This window comes from Neofelis nebulosa, chromosome 1 (assembly GCF_028018385.1).
Source record: "Neofelis nebulosa isolate mNeoNeb1 chromosome 1, mNeoNeb1.pri, whole genome shotgun sequence".
Classification (NCBI taxonomy): Eukaryota; Metazoa; Chordata; class Mammalia; order Carnivora; family Felidae; genus Neofelis; species Neofelis nebulosa.
The window spans coordinates 8438096-8458534 of record NC_080782.1 but is presented as its reverse complement, the minus strand read 5'-3'; the positions used below and the strand labels follow the sequence as shown (position 1 = coordinate 8458534).

General features: G+C 52.3%; 1 protein-coding gene across 1 annotated transcript in view; it reads left to right on the top strand.

The window, feature by feature from the left end:
* DAP (death associated protein) overlaps positions 1-15142 on the top strand; it is a 63049-nt gene extending 47907 nt beyond the window's left edge. The window contains exons 3-4 of the mRNA XM_058715679.1: positions 12183-12225; positions 13806-15142. Of these exons, the coding sequence (XP_058571662.1) occupies positions 12183-12225; positions 13806-13919 (157 nt within the window). The 3' untranslated portion in view covers positions 13920-15142. The remainder of the gene's footprint in view (positions 1-12182; positions 12226-13805) is intronic.
* Positions 15143-20439: the final 5297 nt, after the last annotated feature.

The following is a 20439-nucleotide window of genomic DNA, read 5'->3' as shown; positions in this document are numbered from 1 at the left end:
CCGTTTAAAAAATTTGACGCGTAAATATGATAGTTACACAGATTGTCTGATAATTATACAAACTAAGCTGGAGAAAAGAGCATTTCCCAGTTGTAAAGAGTGAGTGGACTGCAGAACAAGAACTTATGAACAGCAACCGAGGAGCCTTTGCAAGTATCACCAAAATATTCCTCGATTTAGCTTCTCAAGGGGCCACCCACCTACAGCAAACATCTTCCAACAGTGTAGCTTTGGAACTTCAACCAACAGGCAAGCTTTTTTCCCAGCATCTCCTACATTGCCATGTGGTACAACACACAGATTGTTGTTGTTTTTTTCTTTTTTAAACTTAGCCCTTGTCTTTAATGATAATCTACATTCTTCCTAAAAAGGTATCTTCCCTGGAACGTTTAGCAACATAAAGGAGGCAGTCTTTTTTTTCCCCCCTATGCCTTTTGAATAATACAGGAATCTGGCAGTAAGGGACCTTTTCTCTCTGTAAAAATCCTCCCTTCCTACCCCAGTGTGACCGTACGAGCTCAGAACAAGGAGTGAGAAAACAAGATGGAAACCCTGGCATTCTTCAAAGAAGCTCTAAGAAACTCTGGAATTATGTAGTCAAGAGAGAGGGAGGGAGGAGAGAGGAAGGAAGGGAGTGAGAGAGAAAGAAAGGAAAAGAATTTTTAAGTTACAGTTTAGAAGACACAATAACACCTTGTGGGCTGTCTTTATTTTGGAAATTAATTCAGGATCTGTTACCACTAAATGTAACTCTGTTGGCGGAGACATAATTCTAAGCCCAGTGTATACATTATTCCATTTAAACTGTCAACTATTCTGGGAAAGAGGTGGTGTTCCCATTACACAAGTGGACCCTGAGGCCCAGAGAGGCTACTCATCTGATCTGAGATTTGAAGCCAGAGCCGTTTGTCTCCAAAGCCAGGGTCCTCAAACGCTCCATTGCACACTTTCCTCTGTGCTTCTGCATCTTTCCTGAACTTACTACAGAGGCAGTGGCCGAATGAGGTGGATTTTCTAAAGCGTGCAGGTGCCCAGCACCCTACAGCCCACCCACACCCCGCCCGGAAGCGTGGTTTCCCTCATCCAATGTGGTCAACCCATTCTTGTGATGCGCGCAAACACCCCCTCTGGCCGGGACGACCCTGTGCATTAAGTCCATGAGATGTGAGCTAACAATGAGAATGCTTGCTGCGTGGACCTTCTCTGTGCCCAGTGAACAGGGACAGGAGGTAAGGACAAAGAGAAGAAGGGAAATCCATCAGTCACACGATGGGATCTCTGTACGGACAGAGCACTAAGCTTAGAGTAGCTTCTGGAAATACGCGTCTAGAGGGAAAATGAAGATTCCCAGGTCCTGTTGAAACAATCAGTAGCTTTCCCAATGGATCCTGAGTGTCTGTAGAACACATCGTTACACTCATCCTGCACACTCAGGACTTGGGCTGACAGCCTTCTCTAAGTAGCAGGGGTTAAAGTGCTGGCATCTGGGCCAACAATGAGCCATGTATCTGTGGGTGGAATGTCATCTGGATAGAAGTCGTTTGAGAAGCCCTCAGAGACCTGGACCCCCACGCGTCTCTAGGACGGACTCAAGAGGATCCGGCCTGGCTAAGGATTTGTCCCAAAGTCAGATGCTCAGTAGGTGTGAGCAAGGGGGTGACATGGCACCACTCCTGACCCCGAGCCTCAGTCGTCTCCTTGAAGATAAGGTGTTAGGAGACCGGTTTGAACACAGGCTCAGACAGTCTCTCCCAGAAAAGTACCTTTGCTCGGGCCCTTTAAAAAAGATCTACAAACTCCACATACCAAATCCGGAAGGAACTGGGTTCCAGATTATTTCTCCTTAGATTTAGAATTTTATTTAGAGCCCTTGAGTCGTGTTTTATTTCCCTTCAGACAGACTCCCTGGACAATCATCTGTTCCTTAGATGGGGGACACGCCTGTCCTGAGGTGCCCCTGCCCGCCGGGGACATCCAGCCTTCGGCTGTCCTCTGTGCGGAGCGCGCCGGAGCTTTGCGGCCCTACAGCCAGCAAAAGGACCAGCAGCGCCATCTTGTGGCAGTGCTGTGGGCCGCCCAACAACCTTGACTGTCAGTCTTTGAAGAATGACATTACAAAGAAATGCAGTCAAGGAAGCTGTTTCCTTCTGGTCCCCAGCCATGCTAATTATTATTTTGGTGTCTACAAAATTAATAACCCAAATAAATTAGCGCCAAGCCAGAAAGATATGTCAAGAAAAAAAAAATGGCTAGGAAGGGTTTGTTTCCCATTTACTGGGAAATATATATATCACCCCAGGTGGGGATATACTTTTCCATAAACTCCATGAGAACACAGGTCGTGTCCTTCCCATGACTCAGCTCACATGTCACCTTGTCGGGGTATGCGATGACTCCCCCCCTCCTCTAAGAAGAGCACCCTGTTCGTCACTGTCCTAGAGCTGGTCGCCATGTCTGCTTCTGCGCCTGCACCCGGCCTCTGGAGCTGGGTCACCCCCTGAGGGGAAAGCCCTGCTTTGTGGCCCCAGGGGGCTCAGTCACTGTGGCCGAGGCTGAGGCGTGTGAGAGATATGGCAGCGCCTGGGGCCACAGAGGAGCCCTCACAGTCATCTGCGGTCGGGTGCACTGTGTTTCCATTTGTGGGGCTGCGTTTGGGCGGGTCCTGCCTCTTCCTCCCCTTTTGACCGCACACAGCACCCCGGAAAGTCTCTGTGGTCTGGGAGCAGCATGGCGCCTCTTGTGAGCAGCCCGCAGATTAAATTGGGGGGGGGGGGGCTTCTGTCGTGTGTCCTCGGGGGAGGCCTCTTCTCACAGAACTGTTAGCTGCTTACTGGAAAGTGAGATCAAAACTCTGACACAGCCTTCTGGGCCTGAGTGTTCATGTAAGCACTGCTCCCTGACTCACCAGACAACTCTGACTTGTTCGGGAGATTTTTAGGGAAAATCCCCTTCTGGGCGCACACTTGTTTTCTTACCAGGAAGGAGTATCACGTGATGGCTCACTCCTGGGTCCTGATATAGCCTTTTCTGGATGGTGCTGGGTTACCACTGACCCCTGCCAGCGTCCCGGCCAGTCTTCCTTCCATCCTTGTCTCCTGTTCTGGGACCAGGAGCTGTGGGTGGAGGAGAGGCTGGTGGCCTCCGTCCTGAGCATTTCAGATCACTTTCTACCAAGTCTTTTCTGTCACGAAACCCGTCACGCGTCATCACGGTCCTTGGCCATGCAGCCTTCAGACAAATTACTTAACCTCTCTCATTTATCATTCCTTCCTCTAAAATGGACGTGGTGGTTCCTGCCTCACAAGTTTGAGGGGTTTAGATCCAGTAATTCTACGTAAAGCACTTAACTCGGTGCCTGGCCCGTGGTAAGTGGTCGATAAATAGTAGCTATCATCATCTGAGATCATTCTCATCCCTTAGAAAAATTAAGAAACAACGCGCTACAGGCTTTTATGACCCCATCTGTATACAGACCTCTCCCTCTGATATTTTCAGAGTGCGTTTACGTGAAGAGGAGAAAATACTTGCAGAGGATAATATAGTGGCCTTCCTTGAACCCAGACCGAAAGCACTAACATGAAAATAATTCTGTTAGATAGAACTCTCCAGCAATGCCTTTGCCGCCATTTTGACTACTTGCAGCGGGATGGGTGACGTGACTGGATTCCCAGTCCTACTGATCACTGTGTGTGTGTGTGTGTGTGTGTCCCCATCCCAAAATGCTCCTACACAGCAACCAAGCTACCCTAATCTCTGCCAGCACACTTGGGGAGGCATAGACCAAACGCTCATGTAGGCATAGAACATCACCAGCCGTTCACAGAAACCTAGAACAGATGCTCCCCGGAATTAAAGGGAGGAGGAGGAGGAAGGACCCCATGTAAGCAGCTAGGAAAGCAGGGTTGCTGCAGAGCAGTGGATACAAATCACGCCCACCATGTTGCCTACCGATAGCAGTCCTGGGAAGCTTAGCATTTTGGTCCTTGCCAGGGAGCCCAGAATCATTTCCCCGGGCTGCGCTGCTCTCCGTAGCTTTGAGGAAGAGGAGCATCAACGTTCCTGGACCCGGTAGGCATCCTGCAAAGGCCTGGGCTGCTGGGGCGCATCTGGAGTGTCGGTGTGGTTCTGGGCAAAGGTCTAGAGACCACACTGGAATGGAGGTGGGGGGAGGGCCCCAGACAGTGAAGGAATTTACAGTCCTGTCCTTCAGCCTGGGAAGGGGGTGTCCCCGAGGCTTGTGGAAGCCCTCCTCAAACATCGAAGGCCTGTCCCGCAGAAGAGGCCTTGGTCGTGGGATGGAGCCCCAGATGGTGCAGAGGCCTCCCCGAGGGCACACAGGCTCACGTGTGCAGAGACGCGAGGGCACGGGCCAGGGCGGCCGTCCACGGGGAGGAAAGCTGGATCAGGTCGCCTCCTTCCCGGCCCTAATGTCCAGGGCGGCTGAGTCTCTCCTGGCAGAGTGGACAGAAAACGTCATGTCTCCCGAGGCCTGTACTGACAGTCTAGGTCGTGAGGTCTTAAGACACACAAAAAGAATGTAAAGTGATCTTGACGCTTTTTCTGTGGATCCCATGTTGGACTGTCATTTGGATGTATTGCGTTAAATTAAATATGTAGCCATTTATTTCAATAATTGCTGTTTTAGATTTTTAGCAGAGTTTTGAAACCATGAATGGTTTTCTCACCCCTAGGGACTTTTATTTAAAGACGAGACCAGAAAACCCAGTCCTGAGGGCCGTCCGCCTTCCACGGGGACGCTCGTCCACCACGCATTCCTGGCATCTCGTCCCCTGTCTGGGATGCCAAGGAAGCATGGAGCTTGTTCATCAAGGAAACTTAGGAAATAAATAATGAGATCTGTAGTTTAGGACAGAGGACCCTGTCGAGACTGTGATGTGGTCCTGAACAGGTGAGCCTTGGAAACCTCTGTGCATATTTGGCAGCTGCTTAGGGCAGGTGTCAGGAAGTTTTGGAGTTTTCTGCCAATACATAAGAAACCGTTTCTGGGGCGCTAATCCCTGCTAATTCCGCCTCGGTTGCAATTCCTTTAAGTTTAGATAAGTGTGGTTTTTAAAAACTGGAAAAGCCCGAGGATGTGGGGAGGGCAGGAACAATATTTTTCACTGTCTCTGTTTCCTGAGAGAAAGTAATGTTCATCTTCAAAACAACATCTGTCAGAATGATTCTCATCAGATTAAATAAATCCTCAAAGCCGCGATCACAGTTTATAGAATCTTGGAAATGTACGGTATGCTGTGCATGGAGCCCTAATGGAATTTAAAATATGTGTGTTTTTGCGAACACAGCTTTGTAAGCAGACTCTTACCGGGGTTTCTCGTTGGTGAATTTTCGTGTAAGCTACCACATCTCAAGGAGCTTAGAAAGTGTTTCTACTAGACAAATGTAACGAACAATCGTTTACCAGTTTTGAGATTCTATTAATTGTAGGTGGAGAAAGACAAAGAGCCAGGGGGCCCTTTGGCCCACCCTGATGAAAATCCGCAACACGGTCTGTGCCAGAAGAGGAGCCACGTGGAACTAGATGTCACCGTTGGGTAGCATGGGAGAGGTCAGCCTACGGTCATCTTGTCACAGGCAGCTGCCGTATGTCCTTACAGGTGATTATAGCCTTTTTAGTATCAGAGAAGGGAAGAAGATTTCCGGGGGGCGTTTTGTGTCATAAAGACCTTGAACGACTGATCAGTACACATGGATATGTAGTATTCTGTGCTGCCGGAAAGCATATTCTTACATTGGTCTGCTAAGTCTAAAATACAGATTTGAAGGGGCACGTGCACCCCAGTATTTATAGCAGCACTATCGACAATATCCAAACTCTGGAGAGAGCCCAGTGTCCATCGACTGATGGATGATAAAGGTGTGGTGCGTATATGTATACGTGGGGGGAATACTACTCGGCCGTCAAAAAGAAGGAAATCTTGCCATTTGCAGCCACGTAGATGGAACTACAGTGTATCATGCTAAGCGAAATACATCAGAGGAAGACCGATTACCTTATGATGTCGTTCATAGGTGGAATTTAAGAAACAAAACAGACAAACATATGGGAGAGGGAAGAAAAAAGAGGGAAACCACAAGAGATTCTTAAATGCAGAGAACAAACTGAGGGTTGCCGGCCGGGGAGAGGGGAGGTGGGGGGGGATGGCCTACATGGGTGATGGACATTAAGGAGGGCACTTTCTGGGATGAGCACTGGGTGTCGTATGTAAGTGATGAGTCACTGGCTTCCACTCCTGAAACCAATATTGCACGGTATGTTAACCAACTAGAATTTAAATGAAAATTTGAAAAAAAAAATTAGTTGCTAAGTCTAAACAAGACACCACTTTTCACACATTAGGATGGCTACTATCAAAAAAACCCCAGAGTAGAACCAGTATTGGTGATGTGCAGAAATTGGAACCTTGTGCGTTGCTGGTGAGAACCTCAGCGGTGGAACGTCTATGGAAAACAGCTTGGCGGTTCCTCAGAGCCGACCACGAATTACCGTATGACCCAGAAGTTCCGCTTCTGAGCATGTACACGAAAGATTTGAAAGCGGGACTCCCAACAGATCCTATTAGACCAGTGTTCATAGCATCATTAAAATTCACAAGAGCCGAAAAGGTGGAAACAAGTCAAATGTCCATCAGCAATGAATGGAAAAACAGAACATGACCTACCCATATAATGGCATATAATTCAGCCTCAAAACGAAAGCAGTTCTGGGGCACTTGGGTGGTTCACTCGGTGGTGAAGCATCTGACTCTTGGTTTCGGCTCAGGTCATGATCTCACGGTTAGTGAGTTCAAGCCCTGCATCAGGCTCTGAGCTGACGGTGTGGAGCCTGCTTGAGATTCTCCCTCCCTCTCTCTCTCTCTCTCTGCCCTTCCCACGCTCCCTCTCTCTTTCAAAATAAATATAAACTTTAAAAAAAAAAAAAAGGAAATTCTGCTATGTGCTACAACCTGGGTGAGCTTATGCTAAGTGAAATAAGCCAGGCATAAAAGGACAAATATTGTGTGATGCCACTCATATGAGGTGCCCAGAGTAGTTTGAGTTCTTAGGACAGAAAGAACAGCAGTTGCAGGGGATGAGGAAGGGGGCTGGGAGAGGAGGCTGGGGAGGGGCCTGGGGAGGAGGTGGGGACGGGGCTGGAAGAGGGGGTTGGGGGAAGAGGCTGGGGAGGGGACCGGAGGAGGGGGTTGGGAGAGGAGACTGGGAGGGGGTTGGGGGAGGAGACTGGGGAGGGGGTGGGGGGAGGAGGGTGGGGAGGGGGTGGGGAGGGGGTTGAGGGTTGCTGTTTACTAGTGTCTCCTAAGGATGCGAGAGCCCTGCAAACGGGTGGTGGCGGTGGAGGTGGCTGCGTGACATCGTGAATGTATTGTCACTCAGTTGTACAGCTGTACGATATACAGCAGCGACAACGGTGAATAAATTAGTTGCTGAGCTAGCTGGGATTTTAAAGCAGACCGGGCGGGGAGGGGAGAGTGCACACCGTCTTCGGGAGCATCGTTTACCTGCAGCTGAAGAGAGCCAGCCCGGGCCCGGGTCTCCCCTGCAGGCTAGGTAAGAGTGTGCACGTGCAGCACATTTCTTGAATGTGTTGTTAAAACTTAAAACAGTGCAGGGGCGCCTGGCTGGCTCGGTCGGTTAAGCGTCTGACTCTTGATTTTGGCCCGGGTCCCGAAAGCTCACCGTTGGTGGGTTCGAGCCCCGCACCGGGCTCGGTGCTGCCGGAGCAGATCCTGCTTGGGATGATTCTTGGTCCCGCTCTCTGTGCCCCTCCTCCACTCACACTCTCTCTCAAAAATAAATAAAAAACATGGGAAAAACCTACCTAAAAATCTGCAGGGCTTTTCCCCTTGTGGCTTCCGGTGCTGTATTTCTTACCAGCACCGACAGATGGAGACGCGGGAGCACAGGGAAGCCGGATGAAGTCTGAGGTCTTCACTGCCGCTTCCGAGCCGGCTTAACTGGATGGAATATGCCTGGTTTTGGCTGCGCCCCAGAGTCTGCTCAGACCGAAGCCAGCTTGGCGCCCCTGCTCCTCTGCCCAGATCGGCCCTCTGGATGCACAGAGGGTGACTTCCTGTCCCTCTGAACAGGGGGTCACAACCCCCGCACCTGGCGGAAGGAATGGGGCCTGCGGTGGCCAAGACGTAGGGGTGGTGTGGCCTCAGCGGCTCCCTGGGCCACACCCCCTCACCCCTGCACAGCTCTCTCGGCAACCCCGTGGGCCCGTGCCCGCCGGTATGCCCGGCAAGAAGCCTGTGATACGCGTAGGCACGATCAGTGTGCCATGTACTTCTTAAGACAACGCCAAAAACCAAAGGCTGGAAAAGAGGATATTTGAGTTTTGAATTTTTTAGTATTTACTTATCTTTTAATATTTCTATTAATATGGAATGTTAATGTTTACTTCTGCAATTTGGGTTGCCCACCGTTTCCGGATTCCTTTCCAAAGGGGCCATGGGGTATATGCGCCCGTCACCTGTTCCCTCTTCTCACCCCTAACCAGAAAGTGGTTCCTGAATTTCAGCAGAATGTTTCAGAAACTCCCCTCCCTCCATTGCAACCCTAAAGAGCCATTTTGTACAGGATATACATGCCCTAAGACAGCTGGGTGGCTTAGGACGCCTGGGTGGCTCAGTCAGTTGGGTGTCCAGCTTTGGCTCAGGTGGTTGTCTCATGGTCCGTGGGTTCGAGCCCCACATCCAGCTCTGTGCAGACAGCTCGGAGCCTGGAGCCTGCTTCGGATTCTGTGTCTCCCTCTCTGTCTGCCCCTCCCCCACTCCAATCTGTCTGTCTCTCAAAAGTAAATAAATATTAAAAATTTTTTAAAAAGTCTGGTGTACAGAGCCACCAGCACCCGGCTGTCTTCCCACCCATCGCCCGGACTGTTCTCCGAGCGTTATTTCTTTCCTCGGAGTCCAGCTTGCTTTTCACGGACACACTTTCCCTTTATGAGCCGAATCCAACAAGCCATTAAAGCCCAACAGCTTAAGTAAGGACTCGTCAAGGCGCAGGTGCCTCCGGAAGACGGGGGTCGGCGAGGGGAGCGCCATTTTGCACACCCCCTAGGGAGTGAGCCGGGCTGGGGGCGCTCTTATTTCGGGGTCTCTGTTAGTCCCCAGAGTCGCTCTGGAAGCTCTACTGTCGTGAGGGGAGGTCTCTTTGAGAGACTCACCTGGAGGGGAGCCTGTGGGAGCCAAGATCCCAGGCACGGCCGCTCCCTCCCTCCACGTGCATTTTCTGATGCTGGGGCTGGACCAGGGCCATTAGTGACCTCTTAGGATCATTGACACACATGTCCCGAGACGTTCTCAAGGCAAGGACTGGAACCCACCCTCGTGTTTAACGTGGGAGATACAGGGACCGACTTGCATGGAAATACCCAGACTTTGAAGGGCACTTCGGAGGAGGGTCAGGGGGCCATCGGGTGGAAGCGTAGGACCCCGTGATGGGGCTCCTAGGGTCTGGAGACCCTTCCTCCACGCACACAGGGGAGCGTGCGCCGATGACCAGATCCCAGGAGCCACGGGCAGGGACTGCCGTCTGGAGGGGGCCGGGCGTTCCAGGGGTTCAGGACGTGGGACCCACTGCAGGCTGGCACTCTGCCTGCGACAGGCCACCTCCTTTCTCCAGAACCAGGTGCTATTCCCCCAGGAGCGTAACCTGCTGATGTGGCTGCAGTTTCCTTATAGTCTGGCTCTGGGCGTAAATGTGCATCTGTGTGTTTTATACACACAGTCAGTTAGAATTACACGTGATTTTAACTTTTTGTCTTGTCTGCTTTTGTCTGTTTTTCAATAATGAATGTATACATACACGTATAGAAAGAGACAGGGAGAGAGAGAGAGAGAGCATATGTGGGCTTTTTTTAATACATATTTTTGAGAGAGAGAGAGAGAGAGAGAGAGAGCACGAGCAGGGGAGGGGCAGAGAGACAGGGGGACAGAGGATCTGAAGCAGGCTCTGTACTGCCAGCAGAGAGCCCGATGTGGGGCTCAAACGCAAAAACTGCAAGGTCATGACCTGAGCTGAAATTGGACACTTAACCGACGGAGCCAGCCGGACGCCCAGGCATATGTGTTCTATATAGATAATGGCTCACGCTTCCTCAGCCACCTTTTGGGGCTCACTTTGGACGAGGGAAGCCACTCTGCTGTGTATTTACTCTGACTAGATTCACTCTCTGTGGGTGACTTTCTCACCCAGTTCTTGCTGAGGGGAGGGAGCTGTCTCTACTGCCTTTAAGAGCCTTGACTGAGGTTACAAAACCAAAAAAAGTGGAGATGATTCAAGCAATCATACACTCTTGGTACAAAACAATGGCGGTGCCTCCCTGGAAGGTGATGCCGTGTGGTTAGTTGACGAAATGGAACCGTCCCTACTTTAGGCTCTTCCCAGATTTTTATTTTTTATCTATTTTTAATTTTTTTAAGGTTTATTTAATCTTATTTTCGAGAGAGAGACAGAGCACAAGCAGGGGAGGGGCAGAGAGAGAGGGAGACACAGAACCCAAAGCAGGCTCCAGGCTCTGAGCTGTCAGCACAGAGGCCGACTTGGGGCTCAAACTCACGAGATCGTGACCTGAGCCGAAGACTGAGCCACCCAGGTGCCCCTCTTCCTAGATTTTTAAAGGAACATTCAAAATGTAAGAAAGTTTTATGGTGCCAGGACCATATTCCTTCCTAAAACATTTATGAAATGTTAGAATCCAAGTACACTACATGGGGGACTCACACTTGAGTTGAACTCATTCATCTCTGGTTGGCTATTGATCCTGTAGCCAAATCATATGTGTAACAAAAGAAAAAAAAAATCCAACCCATTTAAGCACACAACAAAAATGAAATAAAACCAGTCACGTAGGGGACGTTTCTGTGCTGCTTAGTAAGACTTGAAGTTTCTTAGTCTCATGAAGTGACAGAAATCACTTGGGGGAATTTGGGGTATTTTAGCTCAACTGTTAGGGATATAAACAGTGAACTTACCGAATCCTGGGACTTTTGCCTGCGGCAAAACAAAGCTAAGACAAGTGGTTTCCTTCCCAGGATGCCCGGCAGAGCAGGTGGGAGGCAAGCTGGGCAGCTCACGGGATGGACCCCCCTCTGTCTGCCCAGCAAGGCTGTCCACCCACCGGAGCCGCCCGCACCCCCCATTACCCTCTCCCTGCCCGGCTGGCGTTGTATTCACCTCCTGCTCCCAGGTCCCCTCACCTCTGGTGGAGGCATTCAGGGGGCGCGCACCTGTGTACTCCCTGGAACTGTGTTCTCATGTTTTTAAATGATGGCAGCCACTTTTAAATGACGTGCAGCCACTTTTGAAAATGCACAGGAAAGTGTATGCTAACGTGAAAGTATGCTCGGCGTATCCCAAATACAGAAAACAACCTGACTCTTTTGTAAGAAGTTTAATATGAAAACAAGTGTGTCTGTCCACAGAAAGAAAGACAGGATGGATATCCATCTATTAACTGCGATCATTTCCACTTGGTAGAATGACAACTGACTTCAGCACGTTTGAACTTGTCTGCGTTTCTGCAATGCACAGTTACTGCTTTGGTCCTGTCCCCCACCTCCCCAGTCTTGCTGACAGGTGGGCGAGTTCAATATGACTTGAGATGTTAAGAAATGACAATAGCTTCTCAAGGACCCTGCATTTTTAATACTTGGGTCTCCTAGGGGCCAGGAGCTTTTGCATCGGCTCTGGGATCTCACCCGTTAGAAGCTGCCAGAAAGAAGCCGCGGACCTTGCGAGGGCCCCGGAAGAATGCCTCCTTAGTGGGGGTCTCCGAGTTCAGCCCAGGGCGACCCTGTTTCTTCCCTCCCTCAGGAAGCACCTGTGTCCATCGTCTCTTGAAACAGAAACACCTGGGCTTGCCCTAGCCTCAATTTGGGGACAGCCCCCCGAACGACAACAAAAGAAAGCACAGGACTCACCTGCTGCCTGCTAGTCTCCCGCTCCTGCCCGAACTCAGCCTCAGGAGAAGGACCCCAATGGCCAGCGGGGGGTGGGATGCGATACTAGAGGAGGTCGGCTGCCCCTTCCTCCCTCCTCCTGGGTCACCGTCTGTTACACTCCCCCAAACCCACCTCCTCCAGTTCGCGCTGCCTGCCTCCCTCCACTTCTGTGAGCTGTTCCCTGAAATCGCCTTTTCCCTTCTTGTCTTGCAGCCCGCCCAAACCGACCGTGTTCATCTCCGGTGTGATCGCCCGGGTAAGAGCCTTTCCGCCAAGCCCTCGGTGCGCTGTGGGACTCCTCCTGTCTTTGTTAGACCCCATTCGTTCATCTGTCGGGGCCCAGAGGCCCCTGGTCCAGAGGCTGTGTCGTGTCCGTGGAGCGCTTCCACGGCGAGCACTGTGTGGCGAGCACTGCCAGCAGGGCTCACACAGAGGAGCCGGAGCTGCCTGCCCCCCGCCTTCCTCGTGCTCCCCCTTCTCTTTCGACTCAACCAGGGTCGGCTGCTCCCCAGCGAAACAAGACTTAATAAGAATCGAAATAAGAGTTAGCTGTTGTGACACATGAAAATGACATGAAATTCACATCCCGGTGTCCGTGGATGCGGTTTTAGCCCCACGCGGCCACACCCATTCATGCGTGTCCACACTGCTTTCCTGCTACAGTGGCAGCTGAGCCACGAAGCCCGAAATATTTACAGTCTGGCCCGTTACCACAAATGTCTGCCACCCCCAGACTAAACTCACGGGGGTTTTGCTGCACCCTTTACTTTTCAAGAGCCCCACTTCTGGTGAAACCCAACTTTTAAAAAAAAATGTGTTTTAATGTTTATTTTTTGAGAGAGAGAGAGAGTGTGTGTGAGCAGTGGAGGGGCAGAGAGAGACAGAGACAGAATCCGAAGCAGGCTGCAGGCTCTGGGCCGTCAGCACAGAGCCCGACACGGGGCTCGAACCCGCGAACCGCGAGATGGAGACCTGGGCCGAAGTCGGGTGCTTAGCTGACTGAGCCACCCAAGTGCCCCCCAACATTTTCCTTTAATGACCCAGCAGCACACTCTCCTTTGAGGGAGGGCACAGCAGTGCCAACCACAGCCCTGTGGCTCACAGCACATCCAAGCCCTTAGCACGTGAGGACTTAAGAAAATGCTCTTGCTGGACACAGCTCACCACGGAGCCCCAGGACCCCGGGGGACACACAGGTGGCTCCTCAAATACACAAAAGAAAATTAAATGCTGACACAAGGCCAGAGTCACCCATGGTGACAGCTCAGCCCCTGCACATCAGGGCTCCAGCCTGCTTGCCGTGGTCTGGGCCCCAGCCACCATCACACATGCACTGTTGTCTCAAGAAGGCATTTCCTCCCCGACAAACAGCCGGGTGCCTTCTGTGAGACTCAGCAGGTTGGATCTGGCTTCATCTCATGGCTTTCAGCCCTGCCCTGGCTGTGTCTCCTTCCCAACAAGTGCCCTGACTCGGCCATGGCAGCAGATCAGAATTAGGACACTGGATTTGGTTCTGTTTTGTCCCTGGATGTAGAGGTCACAGTTCTCGCAGAAGAAAGCCACCCAATACCGGCTTAGTCCTGAGCGACTCGTATGGAGACCTGAGCTCATGGCAAGGGGGGCAGACAGCATTGTCACCCTCTGGGTGCCCCCCTCAGCACCCCAGACAGCTTCAGGACCCCCACGGTCCCAGGAGACAGCCCTCTACCTGCCAGCAGGTTCCCCAGCCCACTGCCCACCCTACGGGGAAGCCAGAGGACGTGGGGTCGGGGGCTTTGGTCTTGCGTTACCCCGCTGTTCGGTGTTGGTGAGCTGGTGCATTCTGTCTCCCGACAGGGCGACAAAGACTTCCCGCCGGCGGCCGCCCAGGTGGCTCACCAGAAGCCCCACGCCTCCATGGACAAGCACCCCTCCCCGAGAACCCAGCACATCCAGCAGCCTCGCAAGTGAACGGCGAGGCCCCAGCGCCCCCACCAGCAGTGCCTCGATATCCCGACCTTTGGTATTTCCCCGGCAGAGACAATTGGCGTTTTCTTCAACCCGCTGCTCCCCTGGGAAATCTAAGACAAAGTGAAGCGCCCCCGTCCTTTGCCTTAAATTTCCGTGTCTGACACTAGAAAGGATCTGACCCCAAACCTCATTTGCAGGGAGTCCTGGTTGATGTCGTTTGAGGGTCAGCGTGCCCCTGTATGTGCCTTTAGCAGAACTTGCCGAGACCTAAGTGAAGTGTTCAAAGCCCAGCTTTACTTGTACGTCAGCGGTCGTCGAGGGCGCAGATTTGGGAGGACGAGATTAAGGCTGGAGGGAAAGTGGACCATTTCATGCTTTTTAGTAACAGGACAACGCGTCTTAACACCTAGGGGACACGTTTCAGAATCACAGGGGCGCGTTTCAGAAAGGCAGGGCAAGGCAGGCTTTTGAAAGTGGCACTAGCGTTACTGAATTCTCCTTCCCGTGTGACAGGGGGTCGCTGTAGGGGGACACCAGGTACTCCTGGGAAAAGCCAAAGAGAAGCTCCCGTCTTTGAAATGGCTTTTGAATCCCAGGAGCCACCTTCTGGAGAAGGAGATCGTAGACAGTCTGTGCAAAGGGAACAGCTCCAGAATGAGATCTCCGTGTGCGTCCCAAACCCGGCACGGGCCCGATCCAGACCGCCTCCAGCGGGGCAATCAGGCAAACCTGCGTTTCTCGTAATCCCCTCTAGAGCCGCTTTTGAGTTCTAGAAGTGACCACCGACCGGTGGAGGAGTAGACGTAAAGCTGGTTCTGGAACACCAAAGCAAGAGCGTTGTGGAAAGAGCAGATGAAACTCTGCCTAGAAGAAGTTAGAAACACCGTGTTCCACGTGAGCTAGAAAACACCTGTCAATCCCACTGCCCTGAGTTTCTTCTGCCCGCGTGCGGTTTGCCGGGCCCGTTCACCTGCGCGAGCCGGACGGTCCTACTCTTGCAGCGTGTCCTTCCTGCCCGGAGCGGCCCTGGACGGCTCTTGGGCTCACGGCAGTCGAGTGCTTTATTGTTCCGAAAAGCCAAAGGGCCGGTCCACTCGGATGCTGTGCCGTCCGGGCCCTGACCGGCCACCGCCGACGGCCGTGTTTGCCGGAGGCCAGCGCCGCCGGCCGCCCGATGTCCTTACCAAAGCCGCACCTGCCAGCTGGGCACCGTGACCTCATCAGACCTCATCAGACCCGCCCCTCGCCCTTCCCCGAGGGGGGAGCCCAGCGCTGCTTCACCTTCTAAAGGCAGGTTTGCTTTCTCTGCTCGTTCTCGTTGATTTGCTGAGGGCCAGCGAATAACCCTCAAGGTGCCCTGTCATCACATCTAGTATTTCTTAGCCGTGGAGATGTTGGTATCATGGGGCTTGCAGGGCTGCAGACTGGGGGGGGGGCCGTGGGGGGGGGGGCCGTGGGGCGGGGGGGAGCTGGCTGTTGGGGGCCATATGTCACAGAGCACAGTGAATAAGCAGCCACCTCCCAGGGCTGGGTCAGGCCTGGGCGGACCGTTGTACCGTCTGCTACAGAAATTAAGACGCATCCTTTTCCTTGACACTTTTTAGTTTTGCGGCCCCCGGTGCCGGGCTGTTTCCCAAGGTGCATTTTTTTCTCGTGTACTTTTAGCTACTCCTGGCATGTAGCCCTGGGCTCTAAATCATTAAACGCAAAATATTTTCCTCAATGAGTTCAATTGTTAACCTCAAGATTATTAACGATTGCAATAAAAGTCCCGCATTTCTTCTCATGGTTTGTTTTTTCTTATATTTCAGAGATTTTTTTTTCTTTTACATCTTACAGGGGCTCCCTGACACTTTCACTAGAATCAGGCACATGCCCACGTCATGGATACTTTCACAGATTGTTGCCCAGACACAAAGTCGAACCTCTGGACAGGTGACGCCTTGAGTCTCATCAGCTACTTTAGAATGTCTGAAAATGGGAAAGCTTAATGCAGCTGATTAAAACATATTCCTTGAGCCCAGCAGCTGGCCCTATGCTAGGGAGGCCCTTCGGGACAGACTTAAGAAGGAATTAGTAGTAAGCCCAGGGGTGGCTGTGAGCAGCTTTTGGTGAAAAAGACATTCACCTTTCTCCAAAGGTCTCCGGGAACCCTGTGCGGAGGAGGAGAGCACAACTGTTAGACCCTGGGATTGAACTGGGAGGGTCCCCTGAAGTTTCCCCACCCGGGGCCTCCTCCTCCCTCAGGTGAGGACCTGAGTGTCAGGCATCTGACAGGCCAGAGTTGGCATCTCCCAACCAGCCTGGCCTTTCCTTAGCCCTCGTGTCTCCTCTGGAGCTGCTGTTTGCATTAGCACATTTGTCTTAAGAGACTGGGAACAAAATGAGGGTCTCACGTATTTAGCGTCACCGGGCAGGGAGTCGGGCTCTGTCAAACGCTGTAAAAAGACAGAAATGCAAAACACACAACCAACATGGAACAGAATTGTCCCCAGGCCTTTATTATTAACATCATTGTGACCTACATTTTCCCCACATCATTGCCTAACAAAGTACCACAAACTGGCTGGCTTGAAGCGATGGAAATCTATTATTCCATGGTTCTGGAGTCTAGAAGCTTGAAATCGAGATGTCAGCCCAGCCTTGCTCCCTGGGAAGGCCCTGGGTGATGCTCTTTCCCTTTCTGATGGCTGCTGGCATTCCTTGGCGTGCGTTGCTGGTTCAGCATAAATCCAATCTCTGTCCCCGTCGTCACGTGGTCACCTTTTCTGTGTGCATCTGTGTCCACATTTCCTTCTTCTGAGGACACCATCATCGAACAATGTCCTTAGACACTTGAACCACTGAATGGTTCCCCCTAATCAGTATGACCTCATGGTAAGGAATTTGATCTGCAAAGACCCTATTTCCAAATAAGGCCGTGTTCACAGATGCTAGGGGGTAGGACTTGAACATAGCTTTTGGGGAATCACAGTTCAACCCAGAGCATCAACCATGTGCTGAAAAGCCAAGAAACCTCCCTCCCGGCTCACGCTGTTTGACTATTTTGTAAATCGCTTTTTTGAATAAACTTAGCTGTAAGAATGCTTTACCCGCTGCAGATTACCGGCCAGGGAGCAAAGCCCGTCTGCAGGCGGCAGGGGAGAGGCGTGGGCATGGTTGGTGCCTCCAGCCGAAGGAGGCTGTCTGTCCCCTGGTCCCGGCTTTGTGAGGCTACAGCTGTCTCTGCCCATGTCTTCAGTCCAGAGCCACATGCTTCCAGATCCCACATCTTCTTCCCTATGAGAGTTTTCCATCGGTGGCGGCTGTCCCATTTCACAGACAGGAAGACGGAAGCCCAGTGCCCAGTGGCAAAAGCCATTGTCAGCAAACATTTGTCGAAGGGAAATATACAAATGGCCACCAAGCACATGAAAAGATGCTGGGGATCATTGGTCACCAGGGAAACGCAAATCAAAATCACAGTGAGGGACCACCTCGCACCCACTAGGAAGGCTAAAATCAACAAAGTCAAAGGACAGCAGGTGTTGGCAAGGATGTGGAGAAATCAGAACCCTCGTGCAGCGCTATCGGGAATGTGAAATGGTTGCAGCCACGGAGAGAAATGGAAACATACGTCCACACAAATGTGTGTACACGAACACTTATTAGCGGCATGACTCTTTTTTTTTAATGTTTATTTTTGAGAAAGAGAGAGAATCCCAAGCAGACTCCAAGCTGTCTTCACAGAGCCCCACGTGGGGCTTGAACTCACGAACCGTGAGATCATGACCTGAGCCGAAGTTGGACGCTTAACTGACTGAGCCCCCCAGGCGCCCCTAGTGGCATTGTTCTTAATAGTCAAAAGGTGCAAACAACCTCGATGTCCATCGACTGAAGATAAAACGTAGTATATCTGTACAACGGAATATTTGGTCATAAAAAGGTTAAAGGCAGACGAACCTTGAAAACCAGGGGCGCCCGGGTGGCTCAGTCAGTTCAGCATCCAACTTCGGCTCAGGTCACGGTCTCACGGTTCGTGAGTTCGAGCCCCACCCACATCGTGCTCCCTGCTGTCAGCACAGAACCCACTTTGGATCTTTGGATCTTCTGTTCCCCTCTGCCCTTCCCCTGCCTGTGCTTTCTCTCTCTCTCTGTCTCTCTCTCTCTCTCAAAAAATAAACTTTAAAAAATGAAAAGGAAAACATTATGCTCAGTGAAAGATACCAGCCACGGAAGACCATGTATTATGGGGTTCCGTTCATAGGAAAGGCCCAGACTAGAGAATATCTAGAGACAATGGCTCTTGGGCTGGTGGGGGCAGGGAGGGCAGGGAGGTGGGTGAGAGCCAAAGGGAACAGGGTTTCTTCCTGAGGCGATGAAAATACTCAAAAGTCAACTGAGAAGATGCTTGCACACGTCTGTGAATATGCCAAACCAGAATTGTGCACTTTACTTTAAGCCTATTTACTTATTTTGAGAGAGACAGAGACAGCGTGAGCGGGGGAGGGGCAGAGAGAGGGAAACAGAAAATCCCCAACAGGCTCCACATTGTCAGCAAAGAGCCCGGCGCAGGGCTCAAACCCACGAAACTGTGAGATCACGACCTTGGTTTGATGAGCCGAAACCAAGAGTTGGACGCTCAACCAACTAAGCCACCCGGGCGCCCCTCGAATTGTGCACTTTTTTCAATGGACAGATTGTTGGCGTGGGAAGTGTATCTCGATAATGATTTTTTTTTAAGTCCGTGTTAACAAGTGGCAGAGCTGAGCCTGGACTCCAGATCCTTCTGGCCCCAGGGCCACGGCCTCCTCAGCATCGGGCCCCACTCTGCGGTGCTCGCCGGACCGAGGAACAGAAATCCCACCCAGAAAGGCAGCTGCCAAGACAGGACCACAGGCGTGGCTGGATGCCGAGGGCACGAGGAGGGGACCGTGCGGCCGTCGGGGGCCTGGACGGCATGATGGGGCAGGTGCCATCCTGGAGAAGAGTTGAGGGGAGCGGCAGACCGTGTGGGGCCTCTGCGCAGAGCTGCTGAGCAGGGCTTCGACAAGGAGGGGCCGAGGCGTGTGGTGGTGCCAGGGTGGGGGTGACAGTGGGGCCTGGGGACGGAGACAGTGGGCACGGGCTGCTGGGGACACAATGGAGATGTGAGCCCAAGGTGCCAGGCAGGCGGAGAGAGGCAAGCTGTGTATGCAGAGAAAGGGGTTTTGCAATTTTGCAAGAATACGAAAAAATCATTGATACTGGTACATCTATGGTCGTGTTAGATACCAGTTTCATTGTATAGCTGGTTAATACCAGTTTCAAAAGAACAGAGCCCCCAACATGGGCAGACGGTGCCGGCAGGGCGTGGAGGTTTTGGATAGCAGGGACAGAAGACTGCAGAAAAGGAGGGCCGGATCAGTGCCAATCCAGGCGGTGTCTGGGACTAGAGAGGAGGCCAGAGAGGCTCGGTTAATGATCAGCACAGCAGGGAGGGGTAGAGCCTTAGGACCCTGAGGACCCCCTAGGACAGATGTGACCCAGAGGTCAAGGAAGCTTGCATTGGCCCCTAGCTCCTGCCTGCTGTGCACGGTGCTCTGTTTGAGCTCATGTCTCCCTAGTACAAAGCTCAGCCCCTTGACTGGTTTCAGCAAGAAATCCCCCTGTGACTTTCACAAGTGTTATTGGGTTGATTCAAGACACAAGAGGTTATGGGGGGCACCCACGGAGCCAGAGTCCTGCGCTCTCCCCTGGTGTAGAGAAGCAGACCCCGCCCGCCCCCCACCCCATCTCTGGGCCCTTCTGGATCACCTGCGAGGCCCTGGCCTGGTCTGGGGAGATCAGCTCCCCACTCTCAACACATCCCCTCCTGTGCCAGTCCCTCTCTGGGTCCAGGGAGGAAGACAGGGACCATATTACACCCTGTCCCGTCCTCAGGTGCATGCCGGTGGCACCAATGCCCATCCACTCGGGGGCCCGCCTCGACTCCACTCTTCAAACCGTGGTCCGCCCCTCATGGAGCTGTGCCGGCCGTCATCGGAGCCCAGAGCAAGCGTGGGCCCTCTGAGGTCATGTGCCACTCTCCACTCCGTACCTGAGCAGTTCACTTTTCTTCTCTGGGCATCGGCTTTATCACTGCCAAAGGGAACCTTCCTGAACTTCCCAGATGAGGCTGTGTGCGTGTGACAGGGGTGAGCACTCAGTCGATCTTAACTTATCATCACTACCACGATGGCTGTTATTTAGGACGCAAGACTAGAGACACCATGAGACTCTGCCCGGTTAAAGCAAACACCACTAAGAGGCCGAAGAAACAGGGCAAAGGCGGTGGGGCCCTGCTGTAGGCCTCTCGAGAACCCCATGCTCTATGACCCCCCAATGCCGACTCAGGGGTGCACGAGCACATGCCCAAACCCGAACAACACTCTCCCCATCCTTGATCCGGGTTCTTTCACAAGCCAGGCACGGGCACAGGGAGCCAGTGCGCACTGGGAGCCAAGCTTCAGGGTGCGGCAGGCCCGTGGCGGGAACAAAAGCAACCGGAAACAGCGGAAAC